The sequence below is a fragment of the Marmota monax genome, unplaced genomic scaffold (genome assembly GCF_021218885.2).
Source record: "Marmota monax isolate L192 unplaced genomic scaffold, Marmota_monax_Labrador192_F-V1.1 WCK01_AAM20220418_F8-fsc00053, whole genome shotgun sequence".
Classification (NCBI taxonomy): Eukaryota; Metazoa; Chordata; class Mammalia; order Rodentia; family Sciuridae; genus Marmota; species Marmota monax.
This window is the reverse complement of record NW_026693153.1, coordinates 6,251,983-6,277,165: the sequence shown is the minus strand read 5'-3', so window position 1 is coordinate 6,277,165 and position 25,183 is coordinate 6,251,983. Positions and strand designations below refer to the sequence as shown.

At 34.6% G+C, this 25,183-nt stretch overlaps 1 protein-coding gene across 9 annotated transcripts in view; it reads right to left on the bottom strand.

The window, feature by feature from the left end:
* Senp7 (SUMO specific peptidase 7) overlaps positions 1 to 25,183 on the bottom strand; it is a 156,813-nt gene that overhangs the window by 80,590 nt on the left and 51,040 nt on the right. For 3 of the 9 annotated variants that reach the window (XM_046455277.2, XM_046455281.2, XM_046455280.2), the window contains 2 exons: positions 14,847 to 15,044; positions 4,851 to 5,045 (listed from right to left, as the gene is read on the bottom strand). The exons of 2 other annotated variants lie outside the window; for them this stretch is intronic. In XM_046455277.2, the coding sequence (XP_046311233.1) occupies positions 4,851 to 5,045; positions 14,847 to 15,044 (393 nt within the window). Of the gene's footprint in view, positions 1 to 4,850; positions 5,046 to 14,846; positions 15,045 to 20,325; positions 20,420 to 25,183 lie in introns of all 9 variants that reach the window. 4 more of the 9 variants (XM_046455283.2, XM_058582894.1, XM_058582896.1 and 1 more) reach the window with 3 other exon arrangements.

The window sequence follows — 25,183 nt, the reverse complement described above, 5'->3', positions numbered from 1 at the left end:
TAGCAACAGAAAAAAAAAGTTATCAAGAATACATATTGTGAAAAGGAGAGTCTTTTCAATACTTAGAGTGAGAAACTGAATATTCAATCAGAGAAGAAAGAAACTGGACCCTTATCTCATACCGTTTATAAAACTCAAATCAAACTGGATTAAAAAGATTTAATCAAAAGACTTAAAACTAAATTTACTAGAAGAAAATAGAGGTAAAATCATACAACATTGATCTGGGTGATTATTTTTTCAGACATGACTTCAAAAATATAGGAAGAAGCCAGGTGAGGTGGTGCATGCCTGTAATCCCAGTGGCTCAGGAGGCTGAGGCAGGAGGATTGCGAGTTCAAAGCCAGCCTCAGCAACAGTGAGGCACTAAGCAACTCAGTAAGACCCTGTCTCTAAATAAAATACAAAATGGGGATGTGGCTCAGTTGTTGAGTGCCCCTGAGTTTAATCCCTAGTACCAAAGGTGGGGGGAAAAAGTACAGGAAATAAAAGCAAAAATAAGCGAATGGTATTACATTAAAATAAAAAGCTTCTATATGAGAAGGGAAACAATGAACATAGTGAAGAGACAACCTAAGAACTAAGAGAAAATACCTGCAAGCCATACACATTTGATAAGAGATTAATATCCAAAATACATAAGGAACTCAAACAACTCTATAGGAAGAACACAATTCAATTTAAAAAATAAACATGGGACCTAAAAAGACATTTGTCAAAAGAAGACATGCAAATGGCCTAGAGACCTCTTAAAAAGCTCAATATCCCTAATCATAGGAGAAATAGAAAATAAAATCATGTGAGATATTGCCTCACATCCATGAGAATGGCTTTTGTCAAAACAGAAGATATCAAGTGTTGAAGAGGATGTGGAAAAAAGGGAACCCTTGTATACTGTTGGTGAAAATGTAAATTAGTGAAGACATGGAAAACTTCATGGAGGTTCTTCAAAAAACTAAAATTAGAAATATTTTTTGATCCAGCAATCCCAGTTCTAAGTATTTACCCAGAAGATTTAAAATTAGTATGCCTAAGAGATATATGCATGTCTATGTTCCCTGCAGCACTATTCACAATAGCTAAATTATTTGGACACCAGCAACAGATAAATGAACAACGTAGTCTGTAGACACATTGGAACTCTGTGGTCTATATGCCCAATAGAACACTACCCAACATGGAAAAAGAAAGAAATTTTGTCATTTGTGACAACGTGGATTGGAGAAAACTATACTCAGTGAAATAAACTAGGCACAGAAAAACAAATACTACATGCTCTCATACATACATGTGTGGACTCTAAAACAATGGAACTCGAAGAAGCTGAGAGTGGAATGGAGGTTAGCAAAGGAGAGGTGATGGTTAAGAATACAAAACGTCCAGGCTGGGATTGTGGCTCAGTGGTAGAGCGCTCACCTAGCACGTGGAAGGCCCTGGGTTCGATCCTCAGCACCACATTATTCAACTCACAAAATCTATAAGTTTCTAACTTGACATTGCATTTTTCCTATAGAGGTGTTTACTACTTTTTCTATAACAGCAGAACAATTATGTCAAAGTATCATGTCTCCTAGGAATATCTAAATAATTTATAAATACTTATCCTGATTTTAGCCAGAGAAGCTGGGAGGAGGTGGGTTATAAAAGGACTACCATTCTGAACCTACTCTGTTTATCCTGTATTTCAGTCGTACTGGAGCATACCTACCAAAGTGTGGTATAGCTATATTTGTAATGTATTTCCATGGGATACACAGGATTCTTCTTAAAACAAAGATATTTTAAGGGAAGAGAGAACTAAAGCTTAATTTAAGGAGCTCAATACTCCTCCTTGAACTAAATGATGATGCTAATAAGACTTTGACAATTGTCTTATCAGCACTGCTAATGCAACAGCAGTCTTAGTATCAAACACTGACATCCTCTGGATAAACTTCGTTAGCATCAACTCCAGCAATCGTCTTTAATTTAGTCATTTTTTGTATTTGCAGCAATAAGAGAGAACAAAAATAATGACTACCAGTTATCAATTACCAGCCATTTATTACTTATTATTTATCCTTAAATCTGTACACTAATTCAAACATGTATTATTACCCCTGTTTTAAAAATAGGATAAGTAACTTGCCAAGCTAAGTCAGTGTGTTAGTAGTATAGATAAGAACTGAACCCATTTGTCTGGCTCCAAAGTTAATGCTTATTCCAAATGGAAGAATGCCACCAAAAGAATGAATTTTCAGAGGGCACAGCAAAAACAACTGGAACCTGGTATGGTGGCACACACCTGTAATCCTAGTGACTTGGGAGGCTGAGGCAAGAGGATCACAAGTTCAAGGCCAGCCTCAGAAACTTAGCAAGGACCTAAGCAACTTAGTGAGACCCTGTCTGAAAATCTCAATATAAAAAACAAAAAAGGCTGGGGATGTGGTTCAGTGGTTAAGCATGCCTGGGTTCAATCCCCAATATCAAAAAACAAAACTGGAAATTTCACAACTATTTAGAAGAACTTGAGGACAGCTAGACTTCCGAATAAATAAATTCTGAAACCAACCAGAAATTTTATACCTATTATTATTATATTTTTATATTTATACATATTATTATTATGACTTTTTAGCCCCAGATAGCAATAAAGCCTATAAACTACAAATTACAATTGAATAGTTTCAAAGAATCCTCACAACAGAGCTGGGACTGTAGCTCAGTGGCAGAGCACTTGCCTAGCATGTGTGAGACACTGGGTTTGATCCTTAGCACTATATAAAAATAAAGAAAAAAAATAAAGGCATTTTGTCCATCCACAACTATAAAAAAAATTTAAAAACAATCCTCTCAACAGGGCTGTTTTCCTAGCAGTATGATTGTTCACTGATGCCACTTGAATTCCAAGGAAAACATGGAATTCAACATCATAATAAAAATCATCATAAGGGGCTAGAGGTGTAGCTCAGTGGTGGAGCACTTGCCTAGCATGTGTGAGGCACCAGGTTTGATCCTCAGCACCACATAAAAATAAATAAAATAAAGGTATTATGTCCATCTACAACTAAAAAATATTTAAAAACCCATCATAATAATGGAATTCAACATTATAAAAAATTTTCTCCAAAAATAAGTTTTTTCTACCAAAGCATCTTCAATAACACTTTCATTTGTATAATATTTTTTAAAATATTTTTTATTTTTTTTTTAGTTTTCGGCGGACACAACATCTTTGTTTGTATGTGGTGCTGAGGATCAAACCCGGGCCGCACGCACGCCAGGCAAGTGCGCTACCGCTTGAGCCACATCCCCAGCCCATGTATAATATTTTATGTGCACAAAGAATTCTAACATGTAAGAATTATAAGAGAGAATACAACAATTTTTAAGAGCATAAAGGACATTAAAAATTATATCTCGGGCTGGGATTGTGGCTCAGTGGTAGAGCTCATGCCTGTATGTGTGAGGCACTGGTTCCATCCTCAGCACCACATAAAAATAAATAAATAAAATAAAGGTATTGTGTCCATCTATAAATAAAAGTATTTTTTAAAATTACTTCTCTTTTTACATTTCAGGAAACTGAGGCTTAAAATTAAATGCCCCAAGGATTAACCTAAGTGCACAAAATTCAGTGTGTACTGAGCTAAGCATTGGGTATAAATGTAAATAAGACATTATGCCTTTTCTTTAGGGGTTTATGTCTAGTAGAGAAGCCAGAAACAAAACACCAATCATAATGTGATAAGCACACTTATAACATTTCCAACTATACATTAAAATTAGTAACTAGATAATTCCAATGAAATTCTCATTTTGAAGGGAGGCAAATTTAGAGAGGTCTATTAAGTATAAAATCAAAATTATACAGATAATTGAGTAGCACTTCTGTGAAACTACAAAATATTTTCTAAAAGGAGAAAAATTCAGAAGTTCATAATAAATAAACAGTTTTAAAAGACAATATTTGTTAGAAGAGTAAGAATTTTGTTTATAAGCCTTTAAAAAGGCAACTATCAATATTTAATGTATTGGGCTTATAATGAAAATATAAACCAGAAGTTACCTTTAGATAGATCACGGGGTGGTGGAAATTAAGACCAAATCAATTTTTCACTGAGATAAAAATGGTTTATTCTGTAGTTTGAAAACAGAAAAAAAAAAAAAGAGGAACTTCAGGAGTTCATGGCAAATGAAAGTTTAAAAATCTAACAGAGGAGCTGGGGATACAGCTCAGTTTGTAGAGTGCCTACCTCGCAGGCAGACAGTTCTGGGTTCACTTCCCAGCACAACCACACACACACACACAAAAAAAAAAAAAAAAAAGTAGAATTTACTAAATGACATTCCCTTTTCCACAGATTTTTTTCTCATTTCCAGTCCACATAAGTTCTTCTAGTGCTTAAAATAAAGGCAACTTCAGATTTACATTTCTCTTTTTAACACAGCCACATTTGTTAGTGGAATTCAGCTATCCCAAACCATTTTCATGAGGAATGCATTCAGTCATTCATTCAACAAAATATTTACTGAGCACTAAGTGACAGAGTTCTAGAACCTGAATATAACATATTGAATAAGGCCAGATGGATGAACAGACAGATGGACAGATAGACCAGAAAACAAGGGAGGAACAGAGTGATGTCAGGGAAATGGATTTCAATTATACCAGACAAATGAATTGAGATACTGAAATAGGTGACTAAAATTTCATTCACTGGCTGTGTCCACTTTTCCAAATTGCAAGAATGGTAACCAGAGCACAATTTACCTCACATTTATAAATAATATATCTTGGGGAGGGGGGAAACGGGGATGGTTCATGAAAATAAATATATTATTTTGAGTAAAATTATCACTAAACATACCTTTCAGATAAAAAACAGCTCTTGTGAGGATTTAGATTTGGACAAGATTTTAGGTTGCCATCAGATGATGAAGAGAGTTGCTCTGATTGCAAGTTGTCTGTATCACTCAAACTGGCCTCAGTTACAGGTGGGGTCTTTATGTATTTTCTTCCTAACTCCGTTCCCAGGACATTCGTCAGTATAACTCTGGGTATCCTGTCACACAGAATAACAAACACCATACTGTACTGGAGTTTTCAGTTAAAAAAAAATATATACATACATATATGTATATATATATACATATATATATTCTAAGAAGTTGAATTTTCATATCATCTTAGTACAAGTAAGCTATTAGAACTACATTACCCTAGAAATTGACATATGAATACTCAAAATTTTGTATCTTTTATTTCTAGAAGCACTTGCTTCTTATAAATGATAGCATAAATCACAGTATGCCACAATAATGTCTTTAAGTATACTAGTAGACACTATTATAGTGCTTAAAATATTAATCCATTTTTCTCAAAAAATGCTTTTTCTTTTCCATTATTTATTAAAAACACAGATTACTACAAGCCAATTCATCAAATCTCCTTAATTGTTATCCATATGCCACTAACAGTACTTTACTGACACTCTGTGAGAAACAATATACTTGGAAAAAAAAACAGAGAAAGGGCCTTGATAAGAAACTGTGTATTTATAATCAACAAATGACAAGTACCACATCCAACAAGAAAGACATCAAACATATTGCATCTATGGTAATAACAGATTCCATAAATGAAACAGCATGTATACTGGGGTTAATATGCTAATATTATAACAGCATCAGGGAGAGAGTCAATAAATTAAATATTTAGAAAAGCGAAGTGTATTTTTAAAGCTACAAACTTTCTAAAATTGTGGCATCTATATCTATACCAAATGGACTGTATAACTCTGAAGAGGGTTGTGTGATATTTGTTTGGTTAGCCAAAGTTGCTATTATAAACAAGATGTACTTTGCCACACTACAACAATGTCCTCAAGACTACTATTTGCTTAGTATGTACAAGGCCCTGGATTCCAGCACCAACTTGGCAGATGTAAAGGTGGAGAAAGGGAGACTACTATTTGACTCTGAACAGACAAACCCAAGACAAATTATTGTGATTTTTTTTTTTAAGATCTTGTTACTGAAGGGGATTAGCAAGGCTGGTGGAATGTGATGGTCATCATTATACAAAGTATATGTATGAAGACTTGAATTAGGTGTCAACATATCTTATATATAAACAGAGATATGAAAAATTGTGGTATATATGTGTAATAAGGATTATGCATTCCACTGTTGTCATGTATTAAAAAAATAAAATCAATAAAAAAAAGATCTTGTTACTGTATTTTTTTATTTTGTCTTGTTTTGTTATCATGGTGCTAGGGATGGAACCCAGGGTCCCAGGCAAGAACCCTACCACTGAGCTACATTCCCAGCCATTTATCCTGCTTTTTATTTGTTTGTTTTTGTAATTGTTGTTTAAGAGACAAGGTCTCACTGTTGCCTAAGCTAGTCCCAAACAATTGGACTCAATGGATCCTCCTACCTTAGTCTCTCAAGTACCTAGGACTACAGATGCCTGCTTGCTATTTTTAAGGTTTTTCCTGCCTCTTCATTAAATGTCTCCTTAATTGTTATTAATATGCCACTAACAGTACTTTACTGACACTCTGTGAGAAACAATATACTTAGAAAGAACCAGAGTACTTTTGTTTAAGTGAAAATGTCAGTCTTCACTGAACTTTGTTACATTTGTTGTAGTACTCACAGGTACCCTGCTTATTTTCCCTAAATAAAGACATTGTGTTCTTTTTACTATGTCCCAGACAGAATAAAATTTCAAAACCTTAGAAGAATTTTAGATTAGTTTTCTATTCTAAACATGAAGAATCAAAAGCTCAGATAAGTTAACTATTTGTCCAAGTATAAGTAGCACTTCATAGTGGAAGAAATTTGGCCTATTTTTTTTTTTTTGAGATTTTTGTATATTCTATTCCAAAACACTGAATCCTCAATACTAACTTGAAAAGAATTCCAAATAACTGAGCTTTTCTAAAGATACTTCAAGAAACCCTTGGAAATATTCATTTCTAGCAACATTAAAGGAAATGCTTCAATGATTATATAATCTAAAAACAAGTGCTCATAGTAAATACAACTCCCTGAATTTAAGAGTTTGTGAAGGAAGAAAGGAAAGGAAGTCTGTCATATAGTGTACCCTCTAATCATGAGTAAGTGAGGCAGAGAAATCTTCCTCCTGACATAATTTAGATTTCTAAGGATCCTATTTACTATTATCTGCTTTGTATACTTGATGCCTAATAGACTTGACATAACTCTACCTAAAAATACTAAATTTGAAGTAGAAATGGGGGTCAATGTAAAGCCAGTAGAATATCTCAAGATTCCTTTTATTTGATTTTATACTATGTACTGTTACAAAGTGTATCACTAAAAGGAAATTCAAATGTGATTCTCAATGCTTTAGAAAAAATAGAAAAATTAGCAGAGAGACTTGTTATTCAAGCTAGATTTATTTTTTTCCAAATAAATATTTCAGAATAAATAAAATTTTATTTACTTTTAAGAGATCAAAGAATCTGATGCTGTAAAATAACAAAAGAATTGATAAGTGTTAGGCAGGAAATGTAGCTCAGGGGTAGAATAGTAAGGTCTAGTTTTGATCCCAGCACCACCAAAATAAATAAATAAATAAATGATAATTCTTTTATGGTCCTGAATTCTAAATGTCGCTCATTATTATAAAAAATACTACAAAAACTTAAATATTTAATAATGAAAAAAATTAGGGCATATAAAGAGACACATCAAAGAAATGTCAACTATCCTCTATTATCTCTTTTTAAATACTTGGCTATAGCATAATTTAAATATGTTTTAAAATGTTGAGTTCCTAAAATAAGCTTTTTCTCTAAAAGAGGGGACTTAGAGTCAATAGAAGATTAGGCCTAAACAAAGTGTTGAAAATAATTGATCAGTTAAGATTAAACCAGCAAGGAAAGGGAACATTTGGAATTCTTTTCTGAATAATAAACGATCATCCAACTCTTGTATGGTTTGTTTTACTACTAAATTTGAAACAAGAAAAAGAAAAAAGAACCAGAGACGTTCCAAGTTAAACAAAGAGCTAAAAGTTTCTTCCTAGAAGAGAAAAAAAATTTCAAAATTCAACCAAAAATCATTTGAAAAGATTATATACCAAGCTGCAGTAGAAGGTACATCCATAAAGGTCCCGCGAGGACGCTGAAATTATCAGAAGTTTCAAGACACTATCTCAGCATGTCCATGAAAACACTCTTACTTTGTAAAAAGATGTCAAAGGAAAAACTTAAATAATAAGTTGAACATTTAAAGGTTAATGAATTAAGTAACACATAAAATATGTAGTAAAGTGTAATTCTTTTTGTTAATGAGAAATAGTAAAGTTCAGCCAGATTAAGTGGTGCAATGCCTGTAATCCCAGAAGCTCAGGAAGCTGAGGCAGGAGGATCATGAGCTCAAAGCCAGCTTCAGCAACTTAGTGAGGCTCTAAGCAATTCAGCAAGACTTTATCTATAAATAAAATATTTTTTAAAAGGTCTGGAAATGTGGCTCAGTGGTAAACTGCCCCTGAGTTCATCCCCAGTACCAAAAAAGAAAAAGAAAAAGTTAAAAATGTAGAAGAGTAAAAATGTAAGGAGAAGCAGTATGGCACAAAATTAAGAGCAAGGACTTTGGAGACAGAGAAGCACTGGTGCAAATTCTGATGTGGTAAAATAACTATTTTACCACCTAAGTAAGTTACTTAGCATAATTGCTGCCTCCTAGCATAGATCACTTCATCCCTAAAATGGGAAAAATAACATCTACTTTACACAGTTGAGATTAAACAGCAGGTTTAAAACAATTAGCACAACTCCTGGCACATATTAGATTAGTAACAAATGGAAACACTAATTTTCATATTATTGAAGTCTTACTCAACCTTTTAAAAACAACCCTTTCAAATAATAATTAACTGTTACAATTTATTATGTTCTACAATATTTATCAAAATATATTTATAAAAAGTGTACAATAAGCTGGGGGCAGTGGCACACACCTGTAATCCCAGTGACTAAGGAAGTTAAGGCAGGAAGATCTAAGTTCAAGGCCAAGCTCAGCAACTTAGCAAAGCCCTAAGCAACCTAGCAAGATCTTATCTCAAAATAAAAAATAAAAAGGGCTGGGAATGTAGTACACTAGTAAAGAAAGTGTCTCTGGATTAAATCTCCAGTACCTGCCCCCCAGAAGTATAGAAGTGAACAATGACTATAATATATTCAGTTCTTCATAACACACAACCATAGCCCAAATACCTTATATCGCCTATTGACAACATATCTAATATAGGTACCTCAAAGGAACAAAGAGTGACAACCTTAGAGAATACAAATCTATAAAGTGATAATTATACTCATAGTTCCAAAACTGTCTTTTGGAATACAACTATGTAAATTAGCATTGCCAAGGATATTCTAGGGCTGGCTAGCATGTCAAAAATTCCAAATTTTCCCAAGAAATTGAAGTAAATAAATGTATATACTTCATCTCTCATATTATTTCAATCTGAAAATTTTTCCTCAGGGTGTAAACAGTGACAGTAAGTAATATAAAATACAATTTGTTTAACTCTATTTACTAATATGATGAAACAACACTTCAAAATATCTTAAATATACTAAACCAAAGAAGAAAGAAATTTTGAAATGCAGTGAGAAATAGCAGAAATGATGCTGGCCTGAAAATAATTCCATTTTCTAATTGTGCCTCTTTATGCTTTTTCTCTCAAACTGTACCCTGCTTAAGTAGCAAGCTAACCATGATTTAGATAATTTAATAAATGGAGGAAACTTTGAAAAACTAGTAAGAGCTATTAATATGCAACTTCATTCCAAGAGTAGTTTTTTAAAGGAATTAAGTCCTTATTGAAAGATAATAATTATATCTGCTAATGAAGCTGTAATATAATAAAACATTATAAGAGCTGGAGATGTAGCTCAATGGTAGAGCACTAGCTTAGCATGCATGAGGCACTGAGTTCGATCTCCAGTACCACACAAAAAAATACAATATTAATTTAGTTTCATTTTGCTATAATTATACATAGATGATTTTCTAAAATTGTGATTTATGGCATTTTAATAGGGTTCTAATAAATGTATTCTTACTTCAAAATATACCTTCTAAATCAAAACATTAAGGTTCGTAGGGAAAGGATTTAATTTCTGGATAATTTTTTAAAAGATATTCACAGTTTTCTAAATTAGCTTATTTTCCTTGTACCAACTAAATCTTAAATGAACAGATTAGCACTCACCTAGAATATTACTGGCTTAAGAAATATCATAAGGGAATAGGAATATCATACTATTAAAAAAGTTTTCCATTTTAGTACTAGAATATGGTTTGGGGTTTTTAAACTGGGGGGGGGGGGGTAAGTTTTGGCTTTGTTGGAATTTTGTTTTTAACCAGAGATTGAATCCAGGGTTGCTTACCTACTGAGCCACATCCCCAGTCCTTTTAATTTTTTATTTTGAGACAAGGTCTCGCAAAGTTGCTCAGGGCCTTACTAAACTTCTGAGGCTGACCTCAAACTTACTCCTTCTGCCTCAGCCTCCCAATTCTGCTGGAATTATAGGCCTGTGCCACAATGCCCAGGCTGGAATACATAATTTTGTAAACATATGTAAATTTCACACACATGTATATTTAAAGAAAAACAATAAATTCATTTTTACATGTAGAAAAATTACAAATAGCAGGAACTAACTCTTTTAATGATATTTAAATACATTGCATATGTCTAACAATCTCTGGTGCCAACTGATGAAAGCAGAAGAAACATAGTTTACTTCTTCAGAAGCCTTGTATATTATGTCCCTAATGGGATATAGATTTTAAAATGTCTGGAAATTTTATTCCAGGAAAATAGATGAAGACAAGACCTATAGTTAAATGTATTAAAGCTTCCTTTAGCTGGGCACAGTGGTACACACGGGTAATCTCAGCAACTTGGGAGGCTGAAGCAGGAGAATTACAAATTTGAGGCCAGCCTCAGAAACTTGGATAGAAAAGAATAAAAATAATGTTTTCAATGTAAAACAAGTTAAGTTTAGGATATCTGGACCATAGTTAAGATGTCTGAACTAGTTGAGGCCCTAAATAACAGTCAAATTCTTCTCAAAAATAAAACACAAAAAGGCCTGGAAATGTAACTCCGTAGTAAAGCACCCCTGGATTCAATCCCTAATACCAAATAAAACAAAAACTTCCTGTATTGAGTATTTAGTATGAGCCTACTATTATATTAGGAACAAAGAAAAATAAGAAATAAAATATAGTCCTTACCCTTATGAAGTTCATTGTTAGAGAAACTAAATATCACAATATAGTGTGATGAATGCTGATATATGAAGAGGGTTTTTAGCAAGACAAAGAGATCAAATATAATTATGGAAGACAGACTCAAGGGAGGCTCTCAAGAGACGTGTGAGTTCAATGTTCGAAACCAAGAGAAACCAGTAAAAAGGAAAAGGAGATTATTTGTAAGAGAAAAACAGAATGCATAAAATAGCATTATATGTTCAATGAACGACCAATAGTTCCCTAAGTCTGAATTACTCTGTAAATGTAGAATAGTGGAAAGACACAAAGCTAGATACAGATAGGCAAAGGGGAATCATCACAAGGACCTGTGAACCAAGCTAACTAGTTTGAATTTTATCTTGAAGGTTACATGGAATCACAGAAAAATGTTAAACCATTGAGTCACGAGTAAGACCTGATTTTTAGAATGAATACTTAGACAAAGACAAAAGGAATATGCCAAGAAGAAAAAGTATGCACAGGAAGCCTCATCTATTTAATGTTATAGTAACAACAGCACAAAGTTATTAGGACTTGAGCTGAGGTACTGGCAGTAAAGATGAAGAAATTATTTCAAGATGAATTTAGAAGAAAAAAACAACCCGAGGTAAATAACTAGATATAAGGGTAAGAAAAAAAATTTTAAAAAGACAATTCCCAAGTTCTAATTTGCAGAACTGGGTATACAAGCAAGGCATTCACTCAAATAGTAAGGGGATAGAAGAGAATAAAATAATGTTTTCAATGTAAAACAAGCTAAGTTTAGGATATCTCGATTGTAGTTAAGATATCTGGACTAACTGAATGCTAGTAACTAAACAGGAAAAAAAATTAAAATCTTATTAGGGCTCTTTACTTCATGTAATATGTAAATTTCACAAACACATAATTTAGAGGCTAACAATTCTTTATGGGAAAAACTATTCTTCAGAGAGAATGGAACACCACACTCTTTTAATTGAAAAAAGAACAGTAATGGGATAAAAGAATTGAAATATGTGTAGTAATTTGCAGAAGAATTAAAGCTTCCTTTCAGAAGAGTCAAAGATATGATCATTCTTTTAACTAGCTCCTTTATTACATCTGTCAGCACAGTTTGGGATTAGTTCTCCTGTACAAAGTGGGTAAACTGCTAAAATCCAGTAGAATGAGAGCAAGATGCTTCAAACTTACTTATATTAAACTATCTTTAAGGTTCACAGTATTTTAGAAAGCTACCTCTACATTAGGAAAGATCTAGTAGGGGAAGTCTTATTAAACTTTTTTTGGTTTTACCCTTATTTAGCAAGTTTAGAAGTTTTGATAAAAGTGCTACTTTTATTTAAAATAACTGTTCAAAATTAACAATCTTTTCCACTTAAAACACTTATATACTGTCATCCAGATTAAAGTTCATATATTATTAAGCACTGTCTAGTCAATAGATTTTTCTAATTGAAAATAAAGTGCCTCCCCAAAAAAATATTTATCTAAGAGCTAAAAACAAATGGAGATATATAGTTTTTGTTAGTTTTTTTGTTTGTTTGTTTGTTTGTTTGTATGGTATTAGAGATTGAACTCAGGCACACCTGACCACAGAGCCACATTCCCCAGCCCCATTTTTGTATTTTATTTAGAGCAGGGTCTCACTAAGTTGTTTAGCATCTCACTTTTGCTGTTGTTGACTTTGAACTCACGATCCTCCTGCCTCAGCCTCCCAAGTCACTGGGATTACAGGCATGTGCCACCACGCCTAGCAAGATATATTAAAAATATTATTTTATAGATCACAAATTCCTAGAGTTACTTCTTTGTGTTTAGCTCAAAATTCCACATACAATCTTTTTAGAAAACCACAAGCAAAACTGGTCTTCTTAGTTTTCAAAATTAAACTGAATATTTACTACTAAAGCCTGGAAGTGGTATTTTTAAATCATATCCATTTTTTAAATGCATGTAAAATACAAGAAAGTTCAAAAAATCAAAGGTAGTGAGGATTCAGATAAAATAACATTTAAAGGTATGTTAAAGATGCAGAAAACAGGCAGGTGTGGCAGGTGCTGTCATTAATCCCAGACCATTAAAGAGCTGCTGGGGCTGAATGGTCATGGGGAAGCCAAGTAGATCCAATCTTTTGATGCACAGACACAGCAGCTGCTGAAGACAGCACTCAAAGGTGAACAACATGCCCATGATGGCCCTAATGAACCCCATCTATGATTGTCTCTTCCAGCTGGCCCAGCCTGCAGTCTAAGCAAAGAGAAGGTAGACTGCTTGGTGCTGCAGCTGTACTGGGTTGGGAAGCAGCTGGAGAAGATGAACGGGCAGTGAGTGCATGAATGAGTTCCTGCTTCCAAAAGGCCTTAGCTCCCTGGCCCAGCTACTGCTGCTAGAGATCATTGAGTTCTGGGAGGCTGGCTGGAAGACCACGCCAGCTGCCCACAAATATTACTACAGTGAGGTTTCTGACTAGGTCTGGGTCAGTGCTTTCTCACTAAAGCAACGGTCTTTACTACACCCTCCTCCAAAGATGGCAAGACAGCTGCCTCTTCCAAGGCTTTCCCTTTCTAGACTTCCACATCTCCCCACTTATGTCATGGTCCTCCCTTCCCTTCCCTCACTCAGAGGTTGGTGGGAGCACCAAACAGATCTGTTCTGTCTCGCTCAAGATTGACCCCCTTTCCCCACAGCTCAATAAGCCTTTTTCCCACCACCTTCCACCTGGCCAGTCAGAGAAAAGCAACTCCTAACTAGTGCACCCTACAATAATTGGTGCAACATTACCTTAGAGATTGGTGGGGGTACCAAACAGATCTGTTCTGCCCCGCTCAAGATTGACCCCCTTTCCCCACAGCTCAATAAGCCTTTTTCCCACCACCTTCCACCTGGCCAAAGAAGAGCAACTCCTAACTAGTGCACCCTACAATAATTGGTGCAACATTACCTCAGTGCCTCAGTTTCCCCCTCTGTGAAACGGTTAACCACAGCCATCAGTAAGATGCTTTGGGAAGCTGAGGAGCGCAGAAAGAGTACAGCTCACTTCAGAAACTGCTTTTTATACTTTTGTAAAAAAAAAACATAGTGGAAACAAGCCAATATCCTCCGATAAGTTTTAATAAATGGTAGTTCTTATATAATGTGTTACACTAGTTCAGATTAAAGATTTTCTAAAAACTCATTTCTGACAAAAAAAAAGATATTTTTGGAAACAAGAAATAGATATATACACATTTGTGTGTATATATCTTATATGTAAACAAATGTATGTGTGTATATATCTTCATTTTATATTGTAATATAATATACTAAAACAATATATACATGAATTAAATTATTATAAATAAGTTAAATGTTCTAAGGATATTCATTTTTAAATATAACTCCATGTCAATCGATTTAGTGAAGTACAGAACCAACATCTAAATGAAGATTCAAAGTTTCAAGATTTGCTTTAGACCAGGGCATACCTGTATATGCAGATCTTCTTCCATATTATTTCCAACAATCATATTTTTAAGAGTATTGGATTTATATTATTTCAAATGTGGTAAGTTGAACAAAATCAATACTGAACAACATACCTTTCAGATAAATTAAGGCTTTGATGAAGAGGTTCTAATTTGTGACATGTCTCTATGCTGTCAACAGATGTCGAAGGCAATGAATCTGATTGTACCTTGTTGGCATCATATAAATTAGCATCGTTTCTAGGTAGGGTCTTTGTGAATTTTCGTCCTAAATCCGTCCATAGAACATTCGTCAACATAACTTTGAGTTGCCTGTTACACACATAAATAATTAATACATTCCACACTAAACATTGTATAATACATGAATTTATCACAAATTATTAATATATTAATCTTTGGAAATCTAAATCTCAGATTTTTAAGCAATTAATTATAGTAGCAAATAGTGTTAAGTTAAAAAAAAAAACCCTAACCATTCTCAAATACATATTAAAAAGTATGGCTACTTCATTTAAATTGGGATTTTCACCAGAATTCTGACAGGCAAACTATAATTGTGGTCACACATGTGTAAGCTGTTGAATTCCTGACAACCCATCCATACTTATTCACATTGCTAGTAAAAGGACAATATACATCTGTAAATCTCAACACAAATGCAACCACTTTCTGGCTAAAAATTTGTTTTTATTTTAGCAGAAAACATTATAAAAACTAGGGGTAAATAATACATCATCTACAGCCTACATAGTCTTAAGATATAGATTTCATTTTACCTTTTTTCTAAAATGGGTAATTTTTAAAAAATTTTTATTATTAGTTGTTCAAAACATTACATAGTTCTTGACATATCATATTTCATACATTTGATTCAAGTGGGTTATGAACTCCCATTTTTACCCGGTATACAGACTGCAGAATCACATCGGTTACACATCCACTTTTTTACATACTGCCATACCAGTGTCTGTTGTGTTCTGTTGCCTATCCTATCCTCTACTATCCCCCCTCCCCTCCCTTTCCCTCCCATCTTCTCTCTCTACCCCATCTACTGTAATTCATTTCTCCTCCTTGTTTTTTCCCCCTTTCCCTTCACTTCCTCTTATATGTAATGTTGTAGAACAATGAGGGTCTCCTTCCATTTCCATGCAATTTCCCTTCTCCCTCCCTTTCCCTCCCCCCTCTCCTCCCTGTTTGATGTTAATCTTCTTCTCATGCTCTTCCTCCCTGCTCTGTTCTTAGCTGTTCTCCTTATATCAAAGAAGACATTTGGCATTAGTTTTTTAGGGATTGGCTAGCTTCACTTAGCGTAATATGCTCTAGTGCCATCTAAAATGGGTAAATTTAAAACCTTTATTATGCCAATCTCAAAAGGAAGCCTGATGAATACAAGCCGTTTCAGGGATCTGCCTTATCACATATGCAATATGATATGCACAATATGTCTTTGTGGTGACAGTATTTGAAAAAGTATGCTCAGTTCTGGAACCATGAAATATAGTTTGTGAGTGATATAAACAGGCTAATAGTGGACTTTAAACAATGTCAAATAAGAAACAACTGAAATAACCAGATATTTAATCAGAAATTTTATTCCCTAGTAAGCAGTTTTAGGCACTTTTTGCTTGTTTATTTAACAAACACAAGAATATTAAGAAACAGCAAGCAAAATTCTCATGTATTTTCAAGAAAAACAAATCATCTGTTCACAACATGTACTTGAGATTATATTCCCAAATCATCTAGGAAGAGAGGGGAATAAATTCTAAGGAGAACTTCTACAGAATGCATTGAAACTTCAAACGTGTAGAATTACGGGGGGGAAAAGGCTAAGCTATAAGGAATAAAGAGATGAGTAACACCTCTATGAATTAATAATACTTCATGCAACAAATATTTATTGAACACCTTCAAGCAAAACAATTGTGCTAGTAAGACCTAGAATCAGCAATAAACAAGATAACATTCTCGCTTTTATGGAGCTTACATTCCAGAGAATAACTCAATTCATATTTAATTACAACTGTGATAAGTGATACGAAGGAGAAGTTCAAATGCTACACCTCTTCAAATCAGGAAAGGTTTTACTTAGAACATGGCCCTAAAGCTAATGTGTTAAAGAAGGCTAAGCACTCTCCAAAGGAAACAGGTGGAAAATGGAAAAAAGACCAAAAAAAGGGACAAAACACAAATGTTCTGAGTAAAGCTTTTAGGAAAATTAAAACAATTTACCCAGCTCAAGGGCTTAGAGTGAAAAGAAAACGTGTATGAGATAAGAATGGCAATTAGGCAGAACACAGTGGACCATATTAAGTATTTGAGACTTTATATGAACAATAATAGAAATTCACTAGTTTTTAGAAGTAAGATCAGAACTGCATTTTTAAAAGTCCATTTTGATCTTTTACAGACAATGAAATGAAAGCACTAAGGAGAAACGGGAATAAAAATGAATTCAAAGAGAGAATTGCTTACTTCATCAGAGGCACTTTAATGGAACTGTAGAAACAAAACCAGAAGACAGTGGGATAAGTAAATGAGAAAGGCAGTGAGGGATACAGCAAATGTAGATATTAAGAAATATGGCTGTGAAATACTGAGATAGGACAAGAGCTGAAGATGTGGTATACAGGAAAGGGATTTTAGCTTGTTACTGGTTGGTTAGTTGGTTAATCTGAAATAGGAAAGATCTACATAAGTTTAATCATTTATAGGAAGAGGTTAATGAAGTAGGAAAAGTTGAAGATATAGGAGACAGAATAATTCCCACAATAAGATTCTTAAGAAACAGTATAAAAACAGTTAATATTTACTGACCATGATAATATATATCTAGCACTTTGCTAAGCATTTTACACTGATTGATTCATTTACTACTACTCTCTGAGATAATTCTTTCACAGTTGAGGTGACTGGGTAAACAACAGAAAAAGAAATGGTGAAAATAAAATCCACAACCACTCCCAACTCCACTGCCAGTATACTTCACTGCTCTTCTATAGTGGTTTATGAGAGAAGGGGCACTCCTTTCCATCTTCTAGGGAGTAGAAGCAAACAGACCATTTCCTAAAAGTGATATGAAAGGTAACAGAATATAGGTTTGAGAAGAGAAACTGTTTCAAATAATCATTGTGAAGATGGGGAATACAAGTTTACTAGAGAGGCACAAAAGACTGTCTTATACTTAAGGAATTCCACTGAGATTAATAATCAAGAATTAATAATGCTACATATATACTGTTTCTTTTGTTTTGCCAGCAGTACCTAGTCACTTTGATGTCAGCACAATGCAAATAATGCACTGAGTTTATAGATGATTACTCACTGCTAAGGAAATGGCACTAATGATGGGGAGATCATCTTAACCAAGTGATCAAACACAGAACCATCAATACTGAGACAGTCATACACTATGTGTCCCCTGATATGCACAATAAGAAGTACATCAGGGGATGGGGTTGTGGCTCAGCGGTAGAGCACTCACCTAGCACATGCTTAGCATCACTTAAAAATAAAATAAAGGTATTATGTCCAACTACAACTAAAACAAGGTATTTTAAAAAAGAAGAAATATATCAACTATGAAGTATCCTTGCCAAAAAATATAAAAGAATCACAAAAATATTGAAAATACAGAAAGTAAGACATTCTATAAGAAAACTGACTTGAACTCTTCAAAACTCAATGACATGGGATTAGGGGACATAGCTCAGAGGCAGAATGCTTACCTGGCACGTGTGAGACCCTGGGTTTATTCCCCAGCTAAGGCAAAAAAAAAAAAAAAACCCTCCATATCAGAGTCAAAAGTGGCAATGGGGGTGCAAAGAAACAGGCAGGAGTTGTTCCAAACTGACACTAATGGGGCATCATAACAAAATACAATGCATGAATCTCAATTTGATCCTAGATGTAATAAAAGATATTTTGAGGACATTTAGGGAGTTCCGACTGTGGACTTCATAGTAGATGATGACATGAAATTATTGTTAATTTCCTTGATAGTGTATTATGGTTGTTATGTCAGAATGTCCTTGTTTTGTGGAGTTGGGAATGTAAGTTCAAGTATGTAGAAGTAAAATGCTTGATGAAGTTGCATGATGTCTGCAACTTACTTTCAAATGATTCCCCCCAAAATGTATATGTATGTTTATGCATATGTACATGTATACATGTATGTATGTGATACCAATTTATACATATGTGTAAAAGATTCAGAGATGCCTAATATGGCAACATGTTAACAAATGGAGAAACTAGATGAGAGATATATGTGTTCAGTGCACTCTCGATTAAACAATTCTATGTCTGGAGTCCTAAATGAAGGCAAATATGAAATACAGGAGTAAAAACTTATGCACAAAACACTCATCACAGTATTATTTATCAGAGAAGTAAACAAAACTGGGATGTAGCTCAGTGATCAACACTTGCTTATCACGCACAAGGACTTGGGTTGGATCCCCAAACAGTGAAAAGAAAAGGAAAAAAAAAAAAAAAAAACTAAACACAACCTTAAATGCCTAGCAACAAAAGAATGGCTCAGTAAATCACGATAAATTCACTTAACAGAACGTTACTTGGTATCTAAAAGTCTCCTATCTTAAATTTCAAGGGTTGCTAGTTGTGTTCTACTTTTTTTATTTCTGTTTTCTATATTAAGCAAATACTATATATATAAAGCAAAATATTTTTTAAGGATTAGTAAATAGTTCATGCTAACCTAGTATATACTATCGATTGACTAGTGGAATGAGTAGATATTTTACACAGGTAAAATTAGACTACATTAAGTTTTATGAATGCACAAATTAAAATTCTAAATAACCAAATAAAAATATATGTAAAACTTTAAGAGCATATAAAGGTACTTTTAGTCTAATGGAAAATGAAATGACCCAATTACCCAATTATTATGGAAATTATTCAAATAGTAAACTTTTTAATAATTTTAAATAAGAAAATACTCAATTGGAAAAAACATTCTTTATTCACTCATCCAAATAAAAATTTACATTAGAAAATGACAAATCAGAGCTGGGGTTGTGGCTCAGTCATAGAGTGCTCCCCTAGTATGCCCGGGGCCCTGGGTTCGATCCTTAGCACCACATAAAAATAAATAAATAAAACAAAGGTATTGTGTCCAACTACAACTAAAAAATAAATATTAAAAAAAAGAAAATGACACATCATTGGTAATTTCACTGATTATTCTAACAGTGAAACTCTAAGTGAGAAGGGCAATTTAGCATCTTTGGGGAAATATTTATTTCATGTTCTAAATAATATTTATTTCATGTTTGAAATACTACTATTTGGTTAATAAAACATTGTACAGCAGAAGTTACAGTCTTTTTTCCTCAAATAATTAAGGTTAAAAAATTTTTAATTTTTACAACATCTACAAAATTTCATTGGATATTACAATAGAAACTTAAGATTTTATTCTTAAGAACAGCATTCACTCCAGGCAAAATATAATCTAAACTTAGCATTTAAGATTACACATTTTGGTGGCAATACTATCAAAAAGTACTTAGAGATACATACTTAGTAAGCAGTACTATTCAGAAAAATAAAAGTAACTACTTGCTTGAAAGTGGAAGTTTCCAATTAAGGCTATTCCTTGCAGGCAGTGTGACTACAAAGGTACATAAGAACTTCTGGGGTAGTTTTCTAATTGGTACCTGAAAAATGGTTAAATGAATATACATGTCTTATAAAAATATATTAAAGATAATAAGTAATTCATTTAACTGCTTACCTTTATTCATTTTTTTTTTGGTAAATTATATATTTGTCAGTAAAGGACACATAAACAGACTCAACAACAAGTGTACCATTCCCATTATTTGTCCCTGGCTTTCTTAGGATCATCTAATTGGCCATTTATTAAAAGGTATCTCTGTAAACTCTCTAAATCATTTCATCTCATTTAATTGCATTTATAAGGAAAATGATCCATTTATTCGGAAAATGATCCATTTATTCAGATTCTTCCAAATAAGCATTCTTAGAAAATAATAAATGTACTATATCTCCTCCTTAGCACTATTTTATATATGTGAAAATCTATAATTGCAGGAAAATTCAGTATAACTACATTAGAAAAAATCAGGTTTCAGGGGCTGGGGTTGTGGCTCAGTGGTATAGCGCTTGCCTAGCATGTGTGAAGCACTGGGTTCAATTCTCAGCACCACATATAACAATAAATAAATAAATAGCCCATCAATAAGTCACAAAAATATTTTTAAAAAAGAAAAGAAAAAAAATCAGGTTTCTTTTTGCCTATGAATAAAACAAACATGAATTATTTTTCTACAAAAGTTCAAATTTTGTTAAGTTTTTCAACAAAGTAATTTATATTTATATTCAATGTATGTATAATTATGACTTAATTACATTACTTGGCTATCTGAGTTCATAAATCAGATAAAAACTTTTTTAAGACCTGGAGACCTACTTTTTTACTCTGGAAACACAGTTGGGATTAAATCATTGTTTTCATTTCTTTTTTTCATAATTTTGCTTGAAGTACTTTTTTACCTTCAAAAATGGGCAATAAAAATTGGCTACTTTACAGAAAAGACTTATGAAAGGACAATATGCACACATAAAAAAATGTTATTAATCTTATTTTTCTGTTATTCAAAATAAAGGGTTCTGTTTTATTCTGTTCTTAAAGGGAGGACACCAGTAATCCCAGCAACTCGGGAGGCTGAGGCAGGATGGTTGCAAGTTCAAAGCCAGGCTTAAAAATTAAGTGAGGCCCTGAGAAACCTAGTGAGACCCTATTTCAAAATAAAAAGGGTTGATGATGTGGTTTGGTGGTTAAGCACCCCTAGGTTCAATTCTTGGCATTCAAAAAAACAAAAACAAAAAACAAAAGAGAGAAAAAAAGAGTCTACACTTTTGAGACAATAAATAGGCCAATACATGAGAAGATACTCAATATCAGTCATTAGGCAAATGCAATTAAAACCACAATGAAATATACTACTACCAATTTAGAAAGAATGAAGATAAAAAAGACCAACAAGGTATGTGTGGGCAGAGGTGTAGAGTAACTGAAACTCTCCTACATTGTTTGTGTGAATGTAATATAACACAATCACTTTGGAAGACAACTTGTCAGTTTCTTACAAAGTTAAAAATGCACTTACCATATGACCCAGCGATCCAACTCCTAGATATGCAAAAGAAATAAAAATACGTCCACAAAAGCACTTGTATATGAACAGGTACAGAAAGTTTTATTCTTAAAATCTCAAAACTGGAAACAACCCAGTGTCCATAAAAATGTAAATGGATAAAATACAATGTTTTCATACAATGAAATATTAATCAATAATAAAAAATGAACTACTTATACATACAACAACAACATGGACAAACCTCCAAAATATTATGCTTAAAGAAAGATGCCATACACAAAGATTAAACATACTATATGTTTCCATATATTTGCCACTCAGAAAAGATAAACCTAATCTACAGTGACATATAGTAACCAGTGACTGCATGGGATTGTGGTGAAGGGGGTGTCTTGGGGGAACAAATGGGAAGGAGAACATGAAAAGTCTTTCAGGCATTAGTTATGTTCCACAGACTGTAGTGGTGGTGATGTTACCACAGAGTACACATCTATTAAAACTCATCAGAATGTACAAGTCAAATGCATGTTTTGGGATTCATGATGGCTGAACAGAGACACCAGAATACACCTCTTCCTCCACAAAGAAGAACCAAAGTAACAAGTACAGAACTGCATTTTGAGGTGAGTGAATGTGAGAAAACACTGGAACCTTGTAAGAGTTAAAGCCCAGTAAAGATAGCACAGAAAGGAAAAAAAAAAAAAAACCACTGCTACCTGCCACCCCAACTCCACAGACAACTCTTCATAAAGGTAAGGATGAAAGGGAGAGTCGCGGCAAACTCTATTAGTGTGGATGCTGGTATCCTAGCTACTGAAAAGTTCCACAGTCCTCAAAAGCTTATGGTCCACCTAGACAAGTAAAATAAAATGTGTATAGCAGCTTGCTTTGTAAAAGAATCTCACATCATATTACAGTGAACCCCTAAGCTGCTGCAGCCAGGAGCCATTCTGAGAAATGAGTTACTGTATTAATTCATGCTGCACTAGGGGTTCAGAAACCACTGCATATTCCTATCTCTGGGACTCCACAGATATTCCACTACACTGACTTGGAAGATAGCTACCTGGGACCAAACTTAACCCAGCAGAGTGAGTCACTCAAGACCTCTGGGGACAGGCATGGTGGAACACGCCTGTAATCCCAGCAGCTCAGGAGGCTGAGGCAGGAGGATTGTGAGTTCAAAGGCAGCCTCAGCAACAGCGAAGCACTAAGCATCTCAGTGAGACCCTGTCTCTAAATAAAATACAAAACAGGGGTTGGGATGTGGCTCAACAGTTGAGTGCCCCTGAGTTCAATCCCCTGTAAAAAAAAAGAAAAAAAAAAAAAAAAAGACCTCTGGGACCTATGCTGTAAGAAACGGGTAGTTGTGACAGATGAGAAGAGAAGGTACAGCTCTCAAGAACCAGGAGATCAGGGTGCTTTCTTGCCTTCTGAGAAAAAGGGCATGGCCAGCCATGTGTACCGACAGCTGGGTATAGACTTGCACCAGTGCCAGGACTGGATGCAGACATGCAGGCACACACACAGTTCCTGCCAGCCCTCCTGACTGTCATTCTTAGATGCCTGTTGCTGACAGGGCAGGAGGAAACACTGTTTGTTCCTGCTGCTCCATCCACAGGGATGTATGCAGAAAGCTCTGAGCTGTTCTGCAGCTCTGGAATCATCAGGCACTAGGAACATGAGGCCAAAGCAAACCAATAGGAACTGTGCCATGCCTCCAGTCACAGCCTCATTCTAAGTTCTATACTGCAACTGAAGGGGTCTAAGCTAAAAATGCACAGTTCCAGTCATCATCTCACCCCCAAGCATGCATTGCCACATACAAGGCTGAGAGAAAAACCAGTAGTGGCAGTCACCAACCAGGCCCCAAGCATACACTGCCACCAAAGCAACAAAGACAAACACCAAGTTCCCACTACCACCACATCTATTTGTTTCACACCCTCATCCCGTCCCAGCACCTCATCTGACTACTCTTTGATGTCAGGGCTAGGTGTGAATTCCACAGAGAGGAGATGCTCCAATTCCCATCATCACATCTGCCCATGAAGTATCTTGACCTGCACCACTGACTGGCTAGAAGAAAAGTGCGTTAGGGGGGCTGGGGATGTGGCTCAAGCAGTCGCTCGCCTGGCATGCGTGCGACCCGGGTTCGATCCTCTGCACCACATACAAACGAAGATGTTGTGTCCGCCGAAAACCAAAAAATAAATATTAAAATTCTCTCTCTCTCTCTCTCCCTCCCTCCCTCCCTCCCTCACTCTCTCTTAAAAAAAATAAAAGAAAAGTGCGTTAGGACCCTCACCATAAACGGGGCTGCCTGTGCCAGAGAACCTTTCCAGTAGAAGAGTTACTGTCACCTTTCCAGTAGAAGAGTTACTGTCAACAATGCCTCAGGAAACCTCTATCACCCCACACCCTCTGTTGTCTGTACACCTGCCTGAGATGCTGTAGTTTCCTCACTCTTGAATGGCCCACAGAGACAGCGGATCTTTCCAACTAACCACAGAACATACCATGCCCAAAGTCATTCATCATAGTCAAAGAAGCTATGGGGAAACAACACTATGACATTCAACTGGAAACAAAGTCAACACTATAAAACAAATGAATACCCCAAGATACCTCTTCAGAAGAAAGTCACTTACTAAAAAAGCTATCACCATCCCCCGGCGAAAAAAGGCTATCCCATAAAAGTGACAGAGATAACTGATATACCAAATCTCAATGTAGGAACATAAAAAATATTTTAAAAAAGATACTGTGACTCCCCCAAAGGAGAATAAATCCCTAGAAACAGATCCCCAAATTAATCAATAGAGACAAAATATTTTATAAAAAATTGTTTTTAATGATTAAAGGGCTGGGGTTGTGGCTCAGCGGTAGAGCACGCACCTAGCATGTACGAAGCACTGGGTTCGATCCTCAGCACCATAAAAAATAAATAAACAAATAAAAATAAAGGTATTGTGTCTAACTACAAGTAAAATGTATGTGTGTATGTGTGCATGCATGCATGTGTGTGTGTGTATATATACACACACCTTTAAAAAATGATTAAAGAAAAGCTCAATGAGATCCAAAATAAAACGTATAAATAATTTAAAAAATAATTCATTAAAAAATAATTCAGGATATAAATGACCTTTATATCCTGAATATATAACATTAAACATGGAATATCTGCCCTTTGGGGACTACCCAAAAGAGAAAAAAAAGGTAAGGCCATAGAAAACAGAAAAGTTCCCTAATAATTTCAGAAAAGATATAGACATCCAAATATAGAAGACTTAC